Genomic DNA, 20,481 nt, shown 5'->3' on the forward strand with positions numbered 1-20,481 from the left:
GTTGAAGCTTGTTGGCCTTTCTGTGGAGGTTGGATGTTCTCCCACAGTCCAATGAAATGCTGCTTAGGTTCATTGGTGCTTCTAAATTGGCTGTAGGTGTGGATGTGAGAGAGTGCTTCTCTGTCTCTCTCTGTTGGCCCTGTGATGGACTGCTCACCTGTGCAGGTGGACCACGCCTCTTGCCCTATGACAGCTAGGGCACAGGCTCCAGCCCTGTGAGCCTAAGCTGAATAAACAGTTAGCAAAAATGATCCATAGATGGCCTGAAATCCCCCAGTTAGCAGTTTGGTAGATAGCTATGACATGCTAATCCCATCCAGCAGCTGTATTCTACCTGTAAGCTGATCCCTGCTGAGCCAAAGCACTTTTTCATATACAAATTACAACCTTTAATAGAAACCTATTGGTCAGCATCTTATTAGCCTGCTGTTAGCTTCATTCCACAGAAAACTGAGAGAAACTAACAGAGTTGATAAAGAATAAAGAGAAATGTGCTGATTTAAAGCCTTTGAAGTGCTTCAGATGATCTCTGTCCACTTCTGTCCACTCATTCATTCATGTAAGCTTTCTAATGCAGCTTTGATCTTCACAGTCTGCTTCATGAAACTCATTCTAACTCTGAATGTCAGAGTGTTCCTCCTTCTCTTTCCCATCATTCATGCTGGCAGTGGAGGAGATTTGGATGTTGGACTGTGTTTTGGATGATGTGTGTATGTTTGTGTTGGACTGCTGTCTGTAAAGCAAACGCACATTTTGCTTTGGATTTCAGTGTCAGACAGACTTTAAGGTGGAATGAAGAGTTGGAGAGTTTCACAGTGAATTATCCAGTGGAGGATTTTTCTTCTTCTTTGAAGGTTTGAAATGTGAACATTGTTCTGCTGCAGTCAATGGACTAAACCAGAGAAGAAGAAAACAGACTTTACCATGAAGATCCTCAGTGTGGATCAGTATAATATCAGCCTGATGTCTGCAGTTTAGTGTCAGCACAACTTTCACATCATATTCATCTCAGCACAACTAAAACATGCTGACTGACCTCAGAGTTTCAAGTCCACATCCTGGACTCTCCAGGAAACCACACAGATGCTTCACTCCTGAATCCTGCAGCTTGTAGTTGTCACTCAGGTCCAGCTGTCTCAGATGGGAGGGGTTGGACTTCAGTGCTGCTGCCAGATAATCACAGCTGATCTCTGACAAACCACAGAGCCTCAATCTGTATAAAGAATGAAAGATGTAAGTTTATTAGACAAAGTGTGAGCTTGAAATCATTCAGTGTTTCATCATCTGTTCAGAGCTGAAGAAGGTTCAGAATGTAGAAGTTTAGAAAATGGAAACTCCAAACAGCTGAAGCCAACAGGAAGCAGCTTCAAACAAACACAACAAGAGAAAAAACTCTGAATGTTTCACATTAAAGTCGTACATTTATCATAAAAACAGGACAAAGACTTGAAAAAGTCGTGTTTTTCCTTCCAGGAACCACAAGGCTTCACTTTTAAAGGTGAAGTGTGAAAGAAATGGACATATTTGAAGTCCAACACCTTTTTCCAGTCACATTATTAAAGCAGACAAACTACAAGCTCATTTTCATTCCAACAAGTCATCTTCTGACCTGGACTAACAACACTGGTCTCTATGTGCAGCTGGCTGTGAGACCAGTGCTCAGGGAGCGTCTACAAAGTGCAACACTGAAAGAACATCACACAGTCATTTGCTTCCAGCACTTTCACACAAACATCTACTGTCATTATTGTCACCAAACTCTATGGATCCTTTATTGCAAATTCAAATGGGATCAAATGGTCAGACAAAAGAGGGTTATGAGGAAATATGATGAAATGTTGTGTATTAGCAGCAAGTTATTGAATCATTTTCCTCAGAAACCAAACAAAATGATTGACAAACATGTTTTTACAAACTCAGTGTTGGACTTGGATCAGCAGGATAAGCTGATGTTTAAAGGCATTTGAGTCTCGCTGTATGAGAGTCCAGTTATTACTCAATATTTATGGATGATGTTCTTTCAGTGTTGCACTTTGTAGACGCTCCCTGAGCCTCACAGCCAGCTGCACATGGACCAGCTGACATTACCCAGCATTAGAGGCGGCTGTAAAAAAATGGATTTTCCTATTTAAATGGTTTTAATTTGAATAAAGCGATGTTGATTCATTCAATCCTGAATCGATTTTTAATATAAATGTATTTTGCCAGAATCTCAGGTTAAAGCTCCCAAAAGTATTTCAACAACAAGCAAACAGATAAAACAGTAAACGAGAGCAGCTAAACACACAAAGATGGAAACACAGAGCGTGGATCGTTCACTCGACGGCACGTACACGGACACGCCGTCGGGGCTGAAAGTGGACAGCTCACAGATCCTGAAGCTGCAGGTTTCATCTGTCTCCAACCAAAACTGACTGAACCAGCAGCAGAAGAAGATCCAAACTACGCTTTATGTTTGATGAACATCGTCATGAATTCTCTCTGACTTTGACGTTTACTTCCTGCACAGCTCTCTCTCTCTCAGTGTACTTCAAGAACAGTTTACCTTCAAAAATCTGTTTCCTGCATTATTCACTGCTTATTACGCACCAGTCTGCTGTTGTGTTCACTGCTGTCGGCCTCCCAAAACAAAGCCTCATTTCTGCTGTTCAATACTGAAGAAATGTAAACCTTTTAAAATGATGACAGATTACAAACTCTCAGCTGTGTCTGTAATCAAACCTCTGTAACTTTGCTTCCCTTCAGCAGCATCAGCTCATGTTCACATGTTGATTCATGGTTTGCTTCAGTTTTTGATGGACTGCAGAATATTTTGAAGGTTATCTGCTATAAAAAGCCAGAACAGGAAAATCTGCTTCATGTGTTTCTGTTTGATCCTCAGTGACTTTGACACAAAGGCCTCTGCTGTGATGATCACACCTCTGATCAAGTCTCACAGTGTCAGCTTTGTTTTTATACATATGGATATGTGCTGATAAATGATCAGAGTTATAATATTTCCCACTGTCTGCTGTGTGCCGTGACCTTTGACCTGCTAAAGACAGTCAGCTGTGGATTATTCATTGTTGTGTCTGATACTTAGAACTGTGAGGAAGAACACTACACAGTTAATCAGGGTCCCCTCTCTCTGAATCAGGGAAGGTGGGCAGGCCGCGTGTGGGCCGCGGGCCATACGTTGAGTCTCACTGTTTGAAATGTGAACATTGTTCTGCTGCAGTCAATGGACTAAACCAGAGAAGAAGAAAACAGACTTTACCATGAAGATCCTCAGTGTGGATCAGTATAATATCAGCCTGATGTCTGCAGTTTAGTGTCAGCACAACTTTCACATCATATTCATCTCAGCACAACTAAAACATGCTGACTGACCTCAGAGTTTCAAGTCCACATCCTGGACTCTCCAGGAAACCACACAGATGCTTCACTCCTGAATCCTGCAGCTTGTTGTTGTAGCTCAGGTCCAGCTCTCTCAGATGGGAGGGGTTGGACTTCAGTGCTGCTGCCAGATAATCACAGCTGATCTCTGACAAACCACAGCCCCTCAATCTGTATAAAGAATGAAAGATGTAAGTTTATTAGACAAAGTGTGAGCTTGAAATCATTCAGTGTTTCATCATCTGTTCAGAGCTGAAGAAGGTTCAGAATGTAGAAGTTTAGAAAATGGAAACTCCAAACAGCTGAAGCCAACAGGAAGCAGCTTCAAACAAACACAACAAGAGAAAAAACTCTGAATGTTTCACATGAAATTCGTACATTTCTCATAAAAACAGGACAAAGACTTGAAAAAGTCGTGTTTTTCCTTCCAGGAACCACAAGGCTTCACTTTTAAAGGTGAAGTGTGAAAGAAATGGACATATTTGAAGTCCAACACCTTTTTCCAGTCACATTATTAAAGCAGACAAACTACAAGCTCATTTTCATTCCAACAAGTCATCTTCTGACCTGGACTAACAACACTGGTCGCTATGTGCAGCTGGCTGTGAGACCAGTGCTCAGGGAGCGTCTACAAAGTGCAACACTGAAAGAACATCACACACTAATTTGCTTCCATCATCCAACCTGAAGAGGAATCAGAGATGGCTCCCCTTCAAAGTAAAAGCTGCTCCTTTTGGACACAGTATCAAAGAAAGTCTACAGTATAACATAGAAAAGACAGAACAAAGTTTTGGTTTTTTTAAATTGTGCAGAAATGAAACTGTTGGGTCTGTGTTTCCACAAACCCCGCTAATTCTAGAGACTTATTCATCATGAAGAAAACAAGACAGTCGATCGATCCATTACTTGCGCAAGGGAGGCCTCTCATCTGTGTCCAGCACGACAAAGACCCCGATGATGGCCTCCTCTCGCTGCCTTTTATTGACAAACTTCAAACAATAGTTTACAAAACACCTCCCCTTGCAACCCCCTTTGGTTACAAAGACAAGGCACTGTATGTAAGTGTGTGTGTGTGTGTGTGTGTGTGTGTGTGTGTGTGTGTGTGTGTGTGTGTGTGTGTGTGTGTGTGTGTGTGTGTGTGTGTGTGGCCTCCTGCTGACCAAAGGGTCATAAACCCAGGAAGTTTACATCAAAAGAAACAGATCTTTCAGATAGGATGTATCTACAATAAAACCTCCCCCAGCACAGAGTGGTTGGAGAGGTGGCCAGGATCAAAGGAATGGCTTTGATCCTACTGCTTAAACTAAGAAACACAATGGCAACATTCAACAATTAGACTTAACAGAAACTACACTAAGCTGAATTATGTGACAGACATTTCATCCCATGTCAGTTTGGCCTCATCCTGGGCCGGATTATCCAGCACACACTCTGACCACAGGCCCAGGGGCCACGCACAGCTGGGCTCCATCCAAGAGACAGGAAACAAACCAACACAATAATAAAAAGCACCATGTGATCTTCTTACATCTTCAAGACAAACATAGTAAAAACATGAGCATATTTGTTTCCTGATAAAATGATGTGACAGGTAGAACAGAGTAAAGTGGTGGTGTTACAGCCTTTCTCCCCTCTGCTGCCGAGGCTGTTAGTCTCTCCCAAACTCAGCTACAGGACTTCCAAATGAATGAAAGCAGCAGAAGTGGCTTTACAAATGAAAGAGGAAGAAGAGGAGAGGGAGGCCACCCTGACCATCACTCCAGCTGAAAACATCACACTTCCATTAAAGTTGGTGAGGAAATGTTGAGCAGGATGAGCTGCTGGCTAATCTGGAGGCTGTAGCAGCAGCTCACAGTCACAGTGGGTTTCCACTCATGAAAAAGCTCTGGCTGCTTCATTTCTCATCTCATATCAGAGACTTTAATGCTTCACTGAAGCTGTACTGTGATGCTTCCATATTCCAGTGAGGCCTCCATAATGATTTCAGCTGTTCTGTACACACACTGTGTGCCCTGTATGGCTCAAAGTCTCTGCAGCCTGTTTTTATCTGCTATCATCAGATCTTCATCATCCTCATTCACATCCCTCACACACTCTACAGCCTCATCAGCACTGACTTCATCTTCACTGACTGATGGAGCACAACATGAACCTGTGGAGGCTGAAACACTGTCCTGTCAAACATCTCCCCGTCACCACTCCACTTCTGTCAGCCTTTAAATGAACCCTGCTCAAGTCTGTCACTTCTGTTTGGAGCCAAAAGGAAAAACTTTTGTTCAGTCGTTTGGAAAGACAACATTTCTGAAAGCACTCAAACTTCTTCACATTTGTCGTCAGACACATCCTGAACATTTAGTAACTAAAGAAAGTTTCAAACATCAATCAAAGACCTGAAATATAGAAAAACAACAACAGCCGCAGTCAGTGAACTCACCTCAGAGTCTCCAGTCGACAGTTTGGACTCTCCAGTCCAGCACACAGAAGCTTCACTGCTATGATATTATTGTGTTATTTTGTAGCTGAATACAATGTTTGTGTGATTATCAGTGAAAGAAGCAGTGAGGAGGATGGAGAGAGAGAGAGGACAGAGGGTGAAGTTAGAAACACTAAAAGGATTTTTCATGGATTTCATGGATGATTTGAGTGATTTCCAGCAGGACACTTAAACATGTCAGTGGACGTCCTAAAGAACATATTCACTGATATGAAACGTGTCATTGAACAGGATTAATATCAGTGGAAACATGGTTGAAACAGCTGTGACTGCATGGATGTGACACACTTCAAATCTGTTCTCCACTCTTGGATTTGGGATCCATGGAGCTGCTGCTGAGTCTGTACAATAAAGGAATGGTGTGGAAGGTTGCAGCGTACGGACACAAACACTTTGTGGTTACAATCTGATTTTATTTTCAACATTAAACTACTAACCTACACTGATCAGTGATGTTAATGATCACATCTGGACTCACCCAGCCTTTCTGCAGTTCCTCACAGCTGGAATTAGTCTCTGTCGTCCCCGCTCTGATGTTTTGTACTTCTGCAGGTCCAACTCATCCAGAACCTCCTCTGACATCTGCAGCATGTAGGCCAGAGCTGAGCACTGGATCTCAGAGAGTTCCTTCTCTGATCTGTTCTCTGACTTCAGGAACTCTTGGATCTCCTGATGTACTGAGAGGTGGTTCATCTCCATCAGACAGTGGAAGATGTTGATGCTTCTGTCAGGAGAGATTTCATCACTGTTCATCTCCTTCAGGTTGTTGATGACTCTCTGGATGGTTCCTGGACTGATCTCTGTCTGACCCAGCAGACCTACTAAGAGTCTCTGGTTGGACTCCAGACAGAGGCCATGAAGGAAGCGAACAAACAGGTCCAGGTGGCCATTTTTACTCTGGAGGGATTTAGACATGACTCTCCTTAGAAACACAGAGGATTCACCCAGAGATGGTTTAATGTGGGGAAACCGATCTAGAAGAAAATTAGTATCATCATCATAGTAAAAATCAGAGTCAGAATCATTACAAAAGTATCTCAGGAAGTCCTCCAGCACCTCTGCCTTCCTGTCGGTGTGACAGTGGAACATGTAGACAGCAGCCAGAAACTCCTGAATGCTCAGATGAACAAAGCAGTAGACTGGTTTCTGGAAGATCACACACTCTCTTTTGAAGATCTCTGTACAAACTCCTGAGTACACCGAGGCCTCTGTCACATCCAGACCACACTGCTCCAGGTCTTCTTGGTAGAACATGATGTTTCCTTTCTCCAGATGTTCAAACGCCAGCCTCCCCAGCTTCAGAAGAACTTTCCTATCAGCCTCCGTCAGCTCCTGTGGACTCGTCTCACGTCCCTCATGGTACTTGTTCTTCTTCCTCTTTGTCTGAACCAGCAGGAAGTGTGAGTACATGTCAGTCAGGGTCTTGGGCAGCTCTCCTCTCTGCTCTGTAGTCAACATGTGCTCCAGAACTGTAGCAGTGATCCAGCAGAAGACTGGGATACTACACATGATGTGGAGGCTCCTGGATGTCTTCATGTGGGAGATGATTCTGCTGGACAGCTCTTCATCACTGAATCTCCTCCTGAAGTACTCCTCCTTCTGGGCGTCAGTGAAGCCTCGTACTTCTGTTAGCCTGTCAACACATGTAGGAGGGATCTGATTGGCTGCTGCGGGTCGGGAAGTTATCCAGACGAGAGCCGAGGGAAGCAGATTCCCCTGGATGAGGTTTGTCAGCAGCTGGCTGACTGATGACTTCTGTGTGACATCAGACAGCTGCTTCCTGTTGGTGAAATCCAATGAAAGTCTGCTTTCATCCAGGCCGTCAAAGATGAACAAAAGCTGAGAGACAGCCAGCTTCTCTGCTGTGACCTTCTGTAATGTTGGATGGAAAACATGGAGCAGCTCCAGAAGACTGTACTGCTCATCTCTGATCAGGTTCAGCTCCCTGAATGAAAGCAGAACCACCACACTGACATGTTGGTTCTCCAAGCCCTCTGCCCAGTCCAGAGTGAACTTCTGCACTGAGAAGGTTTTTCCAACACCAGCCACGCCGTTGGTCAGAACCACTCTGATGGGTCTCTGTTGGTCAGGTAAGGCTTTAAAGATGTCCTGGCACCTGATTGGAGCGTCATGGAGGGCGTCCATCTTGGAAGCTGTCTCCAGCTGCCTCACCTCATGTTGGGTATGAACCTCTTCACTCTGTCCCTCTGTGATGTAGAGCTCAGTGTAGATCCTGTTGAGGAGGGTTCTACTTCCTGTTTCATCACTTCCTTCAGTCACACGTTCACATCTCCTCCTCAGACTGATCTTATGTTCATCTAAAACCTCCTGCAGACCAACATCTGCTGAACGAAAGAAAAACAACGAGACTAAAGAGAAAGAAAACTCTTCAATGTCTGAACAACACAAGAAGTCCAGTTTTCAGAAATGAGTCCATCAGCAGACAGATGTTCAGTCTTACTTTGTACACAGCTGCTCTGACTGGCTGTCTGCAGTCCAGCTCTGCTTCTGGATCTTTCTCCACACTGTGCAGAAGCTCTGATGGTGACACAGAAAAGTCACAGTGGAGATACTTCTGTCCACCTTTGATTAGACTCATTATAAAAAGGTAAACAAAGTTTGAACACAGTCATGTTTCCAGTTCACTGACTTACATTTATTCCATGGACACTCACTCTAACCTGAACCACAGCTACAACCCAACATTGTTGAGGCCTCATCTCCTCCTTTGCTGACTGTAGAGGTTAAATATGCAACAACCAACAAATAAAAGAATTTGGTTCATTTCAAAGAAATTCACACGGTGACCAAGTAAAGTAACTGTAGTAAAGGAGACAACATCCCATTGATGGTGGGATTATTTGAAAGATTTGCTTTAGTCACGTCACCAAATGCAGTTGAACCACCCGTGGATCCATGTTTGACCATTCTACCACTCTGAGCTCTGCTTTTTAATCATTTTATTATTATCATCATTCATTTATTCATTCTTTGGAGGGGGGCTATTTCCTAATGCCGCCCTAATAAGCTGATGTTCAAGGGGAAATATAACAGAAACTCTTTCAGTGTTATTCATTAATAAATTAACAGATAAACTGTGAAGAAGAAAAAAACTGAGATTTAAAGGAGAGAGTGAGAAACTTGATCATCCATCCTCATAATACATGTTTATCAGTATCTGCTGTGACCATACTGCAGTAATAACTACAAGTCTACATTTCTGTGACTGTTGATCAATCACAGCAGGAATCTGAGCTCATCTCTGCACACAGAGCAGCTTCAGCTCTGGGATAAACTGCTCGCTTCACGTCCTTCTCAGCTCACAGACACTCATCCTGATATTTTCCTTTAACATTTGATGGTATAATTCATCTGAGTTTACACTTTATCTGCATAAATACAGAAAAACAGACCCAAACACCAGAAACCATCAGTTTCACCATGTAGAATATATTGTTGTTTCCTTGCTTTTAATTCAGAGAAAAACTCTGATTTGGATTTTCTCTGTTCTCTTTGCCACAGCCCATCCCAGCAGCAGCTGAAGCAGCTGACTGTCACAACACTGAATAACACTTTAGGAGGAATTTCAGAGGTCAGTAAAGCTCCAGTTTCAACATCAGTTAATTAATCATAGTTCATCATAAATGTTAACCTGGCTGGCACACATGTTAATGTTAGCCATTTAAATATTAGCAGTTAGCTGAGGCCACAAGAAGAAGAGGCCCTAGAAGAACAATGGATGATAAGATTAGATTTCCAAGACTAGGCAGAGACGTGTTTTCCTTTACTGTCTCTTACAGAGGAGGGAGCAGATACCAGACGAGGTCACGGAGGTACGGGGAGGATTCGCAGCAGACAGCAAGACTGCCACGTCCATGCGAGAGAGCGATGGCTACGATAATCTCTGTTTTTGTCTCCCTATATAATGTTGTACAGCCCATGTGAGGGTTATCCTCTCTGTGAACCAGATGCTTGATTTCACACAGAGGTCCACCAACTGAATTTGATCAGTTATGGAACGATTTACCTCGACAGGCTCCTTCACTCGCTGCTTTTAAACCTCCTTTAAAACACACTTTTACTCCCTGACCTTTGACCCAGTGTGACATGTTGACTCACTACCTCAGACAGCTTAAAAATAGTCTTTTTGTTTTTTGGTGCTGCCTAAAAGAACCGTAAATATCTGTCCTATATACAGTTATGTTCATATATTTTTGTACTACATCAGGAAACTCAAAAACATAGTTTGTAATATTTTAATCCTTATTTTTAAAACTGTTTTTGTCATTTTTCTTCTCCCATTGCATCAAAAATCATTATTTACACTGAATAAATGAGTCAGCAGCTCTCTTACATTCTTGCTGCAGGTTCATTACTGAAGTCTGGAGGTTTTCCTTTGGACCAGTCACTCCTCACAGACACACAGCTGGATGCTGCAGATCCTGCTCCATCCTCTTCCTCCATCTTCTTGATGTCAGGGTGGAGTTAGTCTGAGAGGTAAACACACACACTCAGAGGTGCTGTTGTACTGGAAGCATCACACTGACGGGTTTCTAAAGTTCTCATTGATCATTTCATGGAGTTTCTGTGGTAAACACTGTCCTGTGACGTATGTGTTATGGTGAGGGTCATGAGGGCTAACCAGCCCCACTCCTTACTCCTCATATTTCAGCCTGAAGCACAATAACAGCCTAAACCTAACCAGGAGGCTGTAACCTCAAAGGGACTTCATGGTTAGAAATAAAGGTTCAATGAAATGAAGCAGATCATAAAAACATGAGTTCCAACTTTAAAAGAAGCATCCACACGATGACGGCACAGCAGAGGAGCACTTTCTCTAACACACTGATTCAGTTCCACTGACACAAGGACACACACAGGAAGGCACACACACACAAGCCTTTATAAGAAACAACACAATCATCTGCGCTTGACTTGTCAATCCAAGTCCTTAGCCCATGAGCCCGCGGTATCACACCACAGATATTCCCTTACTTTGAAAAAATAAAGCCAGGTTTCAGAACAGACCTGATGTTTATGCTACAGCCTGTTTACCAATATAATCAATATCAGATATCAGAGCAACAGAAACCTCGGTGATCAGGACGCTGGGACTGAGAACAGGAAGTGGCTCAAACGTCACAGTTTCATAACGTCACCCTGAACTCCACTCACGGAGTTTCTGTCGCCATTGTAGTTTTTAAAGTCCCGTGATAAAGGCGGGTCTTTCTGTGAATCCGCACGCTCATTGGCTAATAGCTCGAGATTGACACATCGTTATCCAATGAGCGTGCGGGAACTTCCGACATAAAGTTGTTTCCTTTGAAAAACCAAAGTCTGATTATTTTTGCCTCCACTGACGGAGCCTGTTGTTCCCGCCACAGAGACACAGTAATGTCAGAGCGGTGTTAACACTCACCCTGCCTCAGCACAGCTCTCACTCTCCTCCTGCTCTCTCACACTAAACGGAGGCTCAGCTAAACTCACTTCCTCTCTACTTACAGGAAACCAGCGCTCAGAGGAGCCGACCGGCCTCACATTTCACCCACAGACACGAACAGCGTGGAATTATTTTATGTCATAAGAAGAAACATATTCATGTAAACACTCACCTGCCTCAGCTCCACCTTCCTCCTCCTGCTGCTCTGAACGGAGGCTCAATACTTTCACTTTCACTGCTGCTCCCTAAACACAGAGGATGCTGGGACTTGTAGTTGTTTCCTTCCGGTGCGGTCTTCCTCTTTGTTTGTTTGTGTTCAAGTTATTTCGATCATGTAAACATCAACAGAACACGTGAAGCCACACAGAGTTTGTATGTCGAGGTGGGTAGGAGGGTTTGAGGGTTTGGGGAGGGGTCAGAGGGAAGAGGTCTCTCAGTCTGGACAATCCACATTGATGGCATTGCATCTTTCAGCGTGTTTGTGGGTCGATTTGGATGCTCCAGGTGTGAGAGCAGCCACTCAGCCTCTACTGCAGATGTGTGTCACAAGTTCATCTAGTAGTAGGCTATGGCACTTGGCCACAGGTGGCAGCAGTGGACTGGCCTCCATGTGAGACTGCTCCAGCTGCTATGTGATAGTCCAGCTGCAAACTGAAGATCATATGCAAGTTTTGGAAATTAAACTGTACAATATAAAGCGCCTTGAGGCGACTGTTGTTGTGATTTGGTGCTATATAAATAAAATTGAATTGAAACTCAGAATATTCTTAACTTAGCTTTAAAACCAACCCAATCTCTCCTCCACACTCACAAACAAAGACAAACCAACTGACACATCTGAGTCCCTCACTTTCTTCAATCCACTCACTCTCACAAGCTCCACTTAGTCACACTGGCTCTGTTTATTACTAATTACTATTGTCTCCCCAGAAACACTTCCGTTTTCTTTTTTCCTATTTCAGTTGTGTTTTTTGTGCTTTTGCAGCGTTTTTTTTATTGCTGGTGTTTTCTTAAGTTGCAGTCCGTTTGGCCTCTCAGGGCCACCGTAGATAAAGGCCAAAAATAAATACATAACATCATTTCAAATCAGTTTAAAGGTTTATTTGCAAGACACAAAAACAGAAAAAATTAAAAGTTACAAATGTATTGTGCATGAAACAGGAATTCAAACGTGGCTCAGATGTGTGTCACAAGTTCATCTGGCTGTAGGCTATGGCACTTGACCACAGGTGGCGCTAATTGACTTGACTCCATTTGAGTGCACACAAAGTAAACTGCACACTTTAGTTGTGAAGCGAAAACGCTGAAATCGCAGTAATAACACGCACGAGGGGAACGATAACGAAGACCAGATGCTCCTGATCGTTACTCTTGCTGTCCTGTGAACAGCATCGGCGTGGTGTTAATGGTTTGCTTTTGTTTTGGCGATCGCCCCGTGAATGAGAATATGACCAGGTAAACCCGCGACATTTTTAAATAGTTTGTCGTTCAACAGCAACAAGACTGACGGAGTGTGTTTGAGGAAACCTCACAAATGTCACAGATGAAATATTTGGTGTTTATTTGCTGGTTTGTCGGTAGCAGCTCCTTCAAAGTAAGTCTACCACACATCTGTTTGACCAACACCAGTTGATTTGGATCACCGGTCCAAACAATTTGAACCATTGTTGTGTTTCCTTTTGTGTTGAGTTTGACTGATATTTGCTGGATAGCAAATGTTTTAAAGCTGTGCAACCTTTATCTGCACATAGCAGTTAAACTGTTTAGATCAATCTTTATTGATAATATACATTATTTATTTATGAATTACTGTGTACACAAGAATAAGTTAATGTATTAAGATAAACTGGCTGAAATTTTTGTATTATTCTTGTGATTTTTGTTTTATTGGCCCTGTTTAGTTACAGGCCAGGTGACCCTTTAGGGGTTTAAAATGCCGAGCCAATGAACGGCTGGGAGCAGGAATCTTTCCTCACTGAAGCTTCCACTTCCACGGGTCTGGTAGGAAGTTGTCCAAGCCAACAAAACAAACAGACAAAAAATCCATCTATCAATCACCTGGATCACCTGTTGAGAAAGAAAAAAGAGAAAACAAGCAAACAAAAGAGAGCAATATAATAAACAACAGCATCGCGATGATCTATGTGAATATAACTGTAAATACTAAATATTGAATAATATTGTGCAGCACGTAAGATCGACAGCGCACAGTGTGCTTTGAGGTAGCAGCCAAAATGCAAGGCAAGTTTCTTTATATCGCACAATTCAACAACAAGGTGATCCCAAGTTCTTTACAGAACATTAAAAAACAAAAACAGATAAAAAGCATGATTTAAACGTGATGTGCCCGTGAGCTCCGCCGGCAGCCAGCTGTGCCAGAGTGACCGAGCCCCAGGCTGAGAGGCCAAAGGCACCGCACCCTGAAGGAGCCCGAGCGAGCCCCAGGCTCCAGGCCCCGACAAGCAGCCACCAGGAGTGAGCCGCTGCGTACCTGGACGCCCATCCCCAGACACAAAGAACCACCAACGCACCGATGTCTGAGGGCGTCTGCCACTGGCAGGGGGAGTGGTGGGGGGAGATAGGCCTCCATACCTTGGAGGGCCTGAGATGTCCCCAGAGAGGTGGCGTCTGATACCCGACCTGACATATGGACACAGACAAACAGGCACACACAGATACAAACATCCATTCCCACCCTCATGCTCTCATATGCAATTACTCAGCAGCAGGTAAGCGCAGAGCCCCTCCTGATAGCCCTCAATGTCTACGTGGATTTAAAATTGAGAGGTGGGCAACGGCGCCAGGGGTGAGGTCGTACACCCTGATGGTCTTCTGGATGCCGTGTAGCGTTCCCACCCCCAAGGTCCTATATGTATGTGTTATGAGAGTGTGAGTAATGTGAATGTCTAAGTTGTGGGATAAAATTGAGGCAGAGGCAGCCAAAAGGGGACAGAGGGGGGGATGCCTCCTCTGCACCCTGGTGACACACCTTTACCCCAAGGCCCTGCATGTGTGGGTGATTGTGGTGGAGCGGGAAGAGGGAGGCAGCTGGAGATGGGGAGGGAAGGAAGGGAAGGGCAAGGGGGCCCAAGCCCATCTGGACTGGGGCCCAGTTCAGCAGCGCCGCCCGGCCCCACAGAGCCCAGGACGGCCCACCCGATCCCACCACAGAGAAAACTGCACCCACCCCGTCATCCAAATTCAAATTCAAATTCAAATTTTATTTGTCACGTACACAGTCATACACAGTACGATATGTAATGAAATGCTTGGACAACTGCTTGTGACCTAAAGAAAACAAAAAAGGAAAAGGCTATGAATAAGATAGGAAATAAATATGAAAAATTAAAAAGGGTAAATTTAACTAGGAAGGAATAAAATATAAATTAAGGTTAAAAATGAAATAACTGTACAACACAAATTAGAATGAAGGGTAAATTTAACTGGGAAAGAATAAGATAAAATATATAAATTAAAGTTGAAAATAAAATAACTGTACAACAAAATACACAATATAGAACTATATAAGAATGTATGAAGAAATATAAATAAATATATACACAACAACAGCAGCTGTACAAGTATTAACCTGAAATGAAGAATATAATGTCCAGTGTTGTGCAATCCACATTATTTAGTGTCTTGTGCAGTGCAAATATGCTTAAAGTGATTTAAGTGATGAAGTGAAAACAATGTCCAGAAAGTCCAGTGTGTGTGTAAGAACTGTATGTGTGGGTCAGTACTGTGTGGTGGTGTGATTGAGAGACCGTATCGCCTGCGGGAAGAAGCTCCTCCTCAGTCTCTCTGTGTTGGTCTTCAGGGAGCGGAATCGCTTTCCTGACCTCAACAGAGAGAACAGTCTGTTGTTGGGATGGCTGAGGTCCTTCACGATCTTCCTGGCCTTGGTCCAGCACCGCCTGCTGTAGATTGAGTGCAGGTCAGGGAGCTCGGAGCGGATGGTGCGCTCAGCTGACCGCACAACCCTCTGTAGAGCTCGTCTGTCCTGCATGGTGCTGTTCCCGAACCAGGTTAAGATGTTTCCCGTCAGGATGCTCTCTATGGTGCACGAGTAAAAGTTCCTGAGCACCTTGGAGGGCAGTTGGAAGTCTCTCAAGCGTCTGAGGTGGTAGAGACGCTGTCGGGCCTTTTCACCACGGTGTTGATGTGACAGGACCATGACAGGTCCTGCGTGATGTGAACTCCGAGGTATTTGAAGCTGTCCACTCTCTCCACTGGGCACTCGTTGATGATGGGGGTCTGGTAGTTCCTCTCCTGCTTAGTGCTGAAGTCCACTATCAGCTCCTTTGTCTTACTGACGTTTAGAAGGAGGTTGTTCCTCTGGCACCAGTTCTCCAGATTCCTAATCTCCTTCAGGTAGGCCGTCTCGTTGTTATCAGAGATCAGGCCCACCACGAGAGTGGTGGAGGCTGAGACATGTCCGCCCATCCTTACGGCCTGTGGTCTGCCAGTTAGGAAGTTGGAGATCCACTGACACATATGAGCTGAGTCCCAGATGCTCCAGCTTGGTGGTGAGTGTTGAGGGAATTATGGTGTTAAATGCAGAGCTGTAGTCTATGAAGAGCATTTTAACATAATTCCCCCTTCTAGTGTCCAAGTGAGTGAGTGATGTGTGGAGGAGATGAGAGATGGCATCGTCTGTGGAACGATTTGGACGGTAAGCGAACTGTAGTGGGTCCAGTGTGTCTGGTAGTGAAGAAATGATGAAGTCTCTGACCAGGCGTTCAAAGCACTTCATCACTACTGAGGTGAGGGCTACAGGGTGATAGTCATTGAGAGAAGCAGGGTGGGGTTTCTTCGGGACAGGAACAATGATGGACTCTTTGAAGCATGTGGGGATCACCGACTGAGATAAAGAGATGTTGAATATCTCAGTGAACACAGGAGCTAGCTGGTATGCGCAGTCTCTGAGGATACGACCTGGGATGCCGTCTGGTCCTGCTGCTTTCCTGGTGTTCACTCTTTTGAAGGCTCTCCTTACTTCATGCTCGGAGATGACGAGCACGTTTCCGGTGCTGGCAGTATGTTCCTGTCTGCAGCCGTTAGCGCCGCTAGCACTAGCATTGTTGGAGTCCTTAGCTGCAGCCTCGAAGCGAGCATAGAAAGTGTTCAGCTCGTCTGCCAGAGTCACGGCCGCGTTCGTCATACCGGTTGTTGGTGCTTTATAGTCTGTTAATCCACTCATCCTCCAGACAACACAAGACATAGACACCCAGGCTGAGTTCTTCCTCCACCTCTCCTGTATCTCTCCCACCTGCAGAGTGAGTTCCTGGAGAGAGGAGACCTCCTGCAAGATGTAACAGCCTCCCCCACCAGTCTTCCATACAAACGTTAATCATGCAAACACTTAACACAGCAACACTGAAAGCATTTGAGTGTAAATTTCATTCAAATCAAACTTTATACACAATTACAATAATGGAAAAAAGTCTAAATATTAAAACACTACAACCGCCGAAGAAACAAATAAAACCAATCACAATCAACATCAAAATATGATCATAGAAAAATAGAAGAAGAAGATGACAGCTCCAGCACCGCCCACGACCCTGAAAAGGAGATGTGGAAGCGAACGGATGGATGGAAAAATAGAAGAGACATATCATACAATTCATACACGTTCATGTGATATCTTTGGGTTCAAAAACCCAATAACCTTGAATCCTTCTTTTAAATTACATTTAAATTTCAGCTGGCAGCAAAGAAATGAATCACAAATTAACCACAATTAATCTGCAGCTTCATCAATGTGATGCTGAGTTTCTGACTGAAATTCAGTCTGAACATGTCTGACTCTGTGAAACAGTCAGAGTGTTTCTCTGACAGCAGGAGCCTCTTTACACTCAGCTTCACACAGACGATCAAGCAAACTTCTTCTTCTGTCATTTTTTTTTTCTTTTTTGTGTCCCGTTTGGATCTTTAGCCATCAGAATTGTTGTCTCAAGGCCAAGAAAGATGCCAAGCGGATTTATTTTACCAAGTGGATCATCATGGCCTTGCCATATTGGTCCATTTGATTGACCTTTATTATAATTATGTATTTATTTTATTTTCAGTTGTTACAAACGGGACAGACATGACTGGGGGATAGGACAGGGAGAAAGAATGAAAGAAAGAGAGGGAGAGAAAGAAAACCAAAAGGGAGAAGAGACGGTGAGAAGGGGGGGAAGAGAGAAAAAAAAACCAAAACTCCTGGGTCACCTGTATGGAGAAAAAAAACAGAAGAGAAAGCAAACAACAAAGAGCAACATAATAAGAAAAAAAAAGCACCATCACAATAAACTAGCTAGCAGTAGATATCAGTAGATACTAAATAATAAACGATATTGTGCAGCACGCAAGATAGACAGCGCACAATGTGCTTTGAGGCAGCAGCCAAGAAAGCTGTAGTCCGCGTCTGTGAATACCCGTGTGTACACCTGTGTGTATACCTGTGTGGATCAGCATGCTTGCATTCCAAAGGTTTCTCCATGTAACGATCTGCTAGAGGGTGTGGGGAGCCACAGCCCCGTCCTCCAGGGCATGAAGCAGGTATGGAGGAGACATCCAGAGGCCCCCAGAACACAAGAGACCAAGGAAGACCAACAGAGGGGCAGCCGCGCCACTGTCCCAGAAAGAGCTGAGGAGAGTCCCAGATGAGGGGTCACTCAGCAGCCGCGGAGCAGAAGCCAGGGGGAGTTGCAGTGACGCGCCCGTGAGCTCCGCCGGCAGCCAGCTGTGCCTGAGTGACCGAGCCCCAGGCTGAGAGGCCGGGGGCACCCCACCTCCGAAGTGGCCCGAGCGAGCCCCAGGCTCCAGGCCCCGATAAGCGGCCGCCAAGGAGTGAGCCGGTGTGTACCCAGACGCCCACCCCCAGACACAAAGAACTACCAACCCCTGAGGGGGTCCGCCACTGGCAGGGGAAGTGGTGGTGGGGGGAGATAGGCCTCCAAACCTTGGAGGGCCTGAGATGTCCCCAGAGAGGTGGCGTCTGATACCCGACCTGACATATAGACACAGACATACAGGCACACACAGACACAAACATCCATTCCCCCCCTCATGCTCTCATATGCACTCACTCCACAGTCAACCAACGTGGAGACAGACATAAAGAGACGCTGTATACACGATCACACTCCCCAAGCGTACTCTACTAACCGGGTCTAGGTACCCTTGCCCCTGGAGGGGGGAACTGCACCCAGACCCAGGTGGTGTTACCCTTTTCCCTGCAGTGGGGAGAGGCAGACCACCCCGACTCCGCAGCAGCAGGGAGGCCCCACACTCCAGACCGCAGTCGGACGGCCAACTCCTCCTAGCCCCCCCGCACCAGCAGGCCGCAGAGAACGGGGGTGAGAGAAGACTCCAAACCTCCCTCCACCCGCTCATTGTAGTGTTGATGCATGTGTGTTCTAAGGTGCATTTAAAACCCAGGAGGGCATGGAGCTACCTGCCAGAGAGCAGCAGGTAAGCGCATAGTCCCTCCTGCTAGCCCTCAATGTCTACGTGTATTTAAAATTGAGAGGTGGGCAACGACGCCAGGGGTGAGGTGTACACCCTGATGGTAATTTGGACTCCGTGTAGCGTGCCCACCCCCAAGATCCTATATGTATGTGTAATGAGAGTGTGAGTAATGTGAATGTCTAAGTTGTGGGATAAAATTGAGGCAGAGGCAGCCAGAAGGGGACAGAGGGGGGGGGGGGGGGGGGGGGGGGGGTAGCCTCCTCTGCACCCTGGTGACATACCCCTACTCCAAGGCCCTGCATGTGTGGGTGGTTGTGGTGGAGCGGGAAGAGGGAGGCAGCTGGAGATGGGGAGGGAAGGAAGGGAGGGGCAGGTAACCCTTCCCTGGGGCCAGCTCCCCCGCTGACCCCAGTAGGCACCCACATACTCCGCGACCCGCCAGGGAAAGGGGACCCAGGCCCATCCAGAAACAGTCAGAGTGTTTCTCTGACAGCAGGAGCCTCTTTACACTCAGCTTCACACAGACGAGCTGAGGAACGATCAAGCAAACTTCTTCTTCTGTCATTTTTAACAGCAGCTTGCATCCAAAGATGTTGCACTACTGCCATCTCCTGGCTTTTACTCTTACTTCTCTTCCAGATCCCCAGATCCTCTTGATGACATCAGTATTTCTCAAAAATGAAAAACCACTCCTTTCACCTCATCAGGACTTAACTGATTAACCACTTTTTCAAACGTAAGTTTCATTTCACCACCAGTTCCCACCCTCAACACTCTCCTTTGACTTCTATACTTCAACTAATAACCACATGTTCAACCGTCTCCATAGCATTACACCATCACATAACCCAGTCGGATGTTTCCCCATCATAAAAAGAGAACCATTCAGAAAGCAGTGACCTGTTTGTATTCTCCTGCTGCCTATTTAACCCACTACTCCTCTTAACTTCTATTGTGTTTTGTACCCCATGTCTCCCTTTTGTTCCATTATCCCATGCCATTCTCCAGAAATTCTTACTTTGTGTCCAAACTATTCTTTTCCCTCAGATTTCAACAATGGTATCTGCACATCTATGTCTACTTTTTTAACAGCTGCTTTAGCCAACCTATCTGCTCTTTCATTACCCACAATACCTCGGTTGAGGGGGTCAGACCAGCACAGTCTCTTTCAGCACACATGGATATTTCATCAGTCTCATAGACGCTGAGAACAATTTGTGTATGAGACTAAAGAAACAGTCCACACATAATTGAACAAAAGGCCTCTAAAGTTCTGTGGTTGCCACATTTCCACATGACTGTTTAATTACAGCAAAAACCATCATTATAATTATCTTGATTGATATTGTAATCTTAGTTTTCAACACAATTGTTCATTAACTTAAACAATGTTACAAGATAAATATATATTCTTAGTGCTTATTTTCTGATTAGATTGTTTTATGTATTTTAATAAGAGAGGCCTTTATAAACCAATCGCAGTGTGTGTCTGGCAGGAAGTGAAGCAGGAAGTCTGAATATAGCTTGTGAGCTTGTGAGAGACGTTTCAAAATGAAAACAGAGGAATTAGAGAATGAAAGTGCAAAGTAATAGTAATGAAAATGATATTAAATAAATGTCTTAGTGTGTTAATACAGGTGCCCATGGACTTGCTCAACCTCCTGGAAGAATACAGCAGAAAAATGATAGATTAACAGAATTGGGACGAAAA

The 20,481-nt window shown here is 44.7% G+C and overlaps 2 protein-coding genes across 2 annotated transcripts in view; both read right to left on the reverse strand.

Moving 5' to 3' along the window:
- The window catches only part of LOC308393841 (NACHT, LRR and PYD domains-containing protein 12-like), a 317,425-nt gene that overhangs the window by 158,942 nt on the left and 138,002 nt on the right, over window positions 1-20,481 (reverse strand). Inside the window, exon 9 of the mRNA XM_080877862.1 lies at window positions 1,037-1,213. Coding sequence (XP_080733988.1) covers window positions 1,037-1,213 — 177 coding nt within the window. The remainder of the gene's footprint in view (window positions 1-1,036; window positions 1,214-20,481) is intronic.
- On the reverse strand, window positions 6,344-11,564 carry LOC308399852 (protein NLRC3-like; the record flags this gene model as incomplete). The annotated part of the gene is made up of 4 exons (XM_080887264.1): window positions 11,482-11,564; window positions 10,224-10,359; window positions 8,331-8,407; window positions 6,344-8,214 (listed from the first exon to the last, which is right to left on the reverse strand). The coding sequence occupies exons 2-4, from the start codon at window positions 10,331-10,333 to the stop codon at window positions 6,344-6,346; spliced, it is 2,058 nt and encodes a 685-aa protein (XP_080743390.1). The 5' UTR covers window positions 10,334-10,359; window positions 11,482-11,564.

This window comes from Rhamphochromis sp. 'chilingali' (assembly GCF_963969265.1).
Source record: "Rhamphochromis sp. 'chilingali' genome assembly, chromosome: 1".
NCBI lineage: Eukaryota > Metazoa > Chordata > Actinopteri > Cichliformes > Cichlidae > Rhamphochromis > Rhamphochromis sp. 'chilingali'.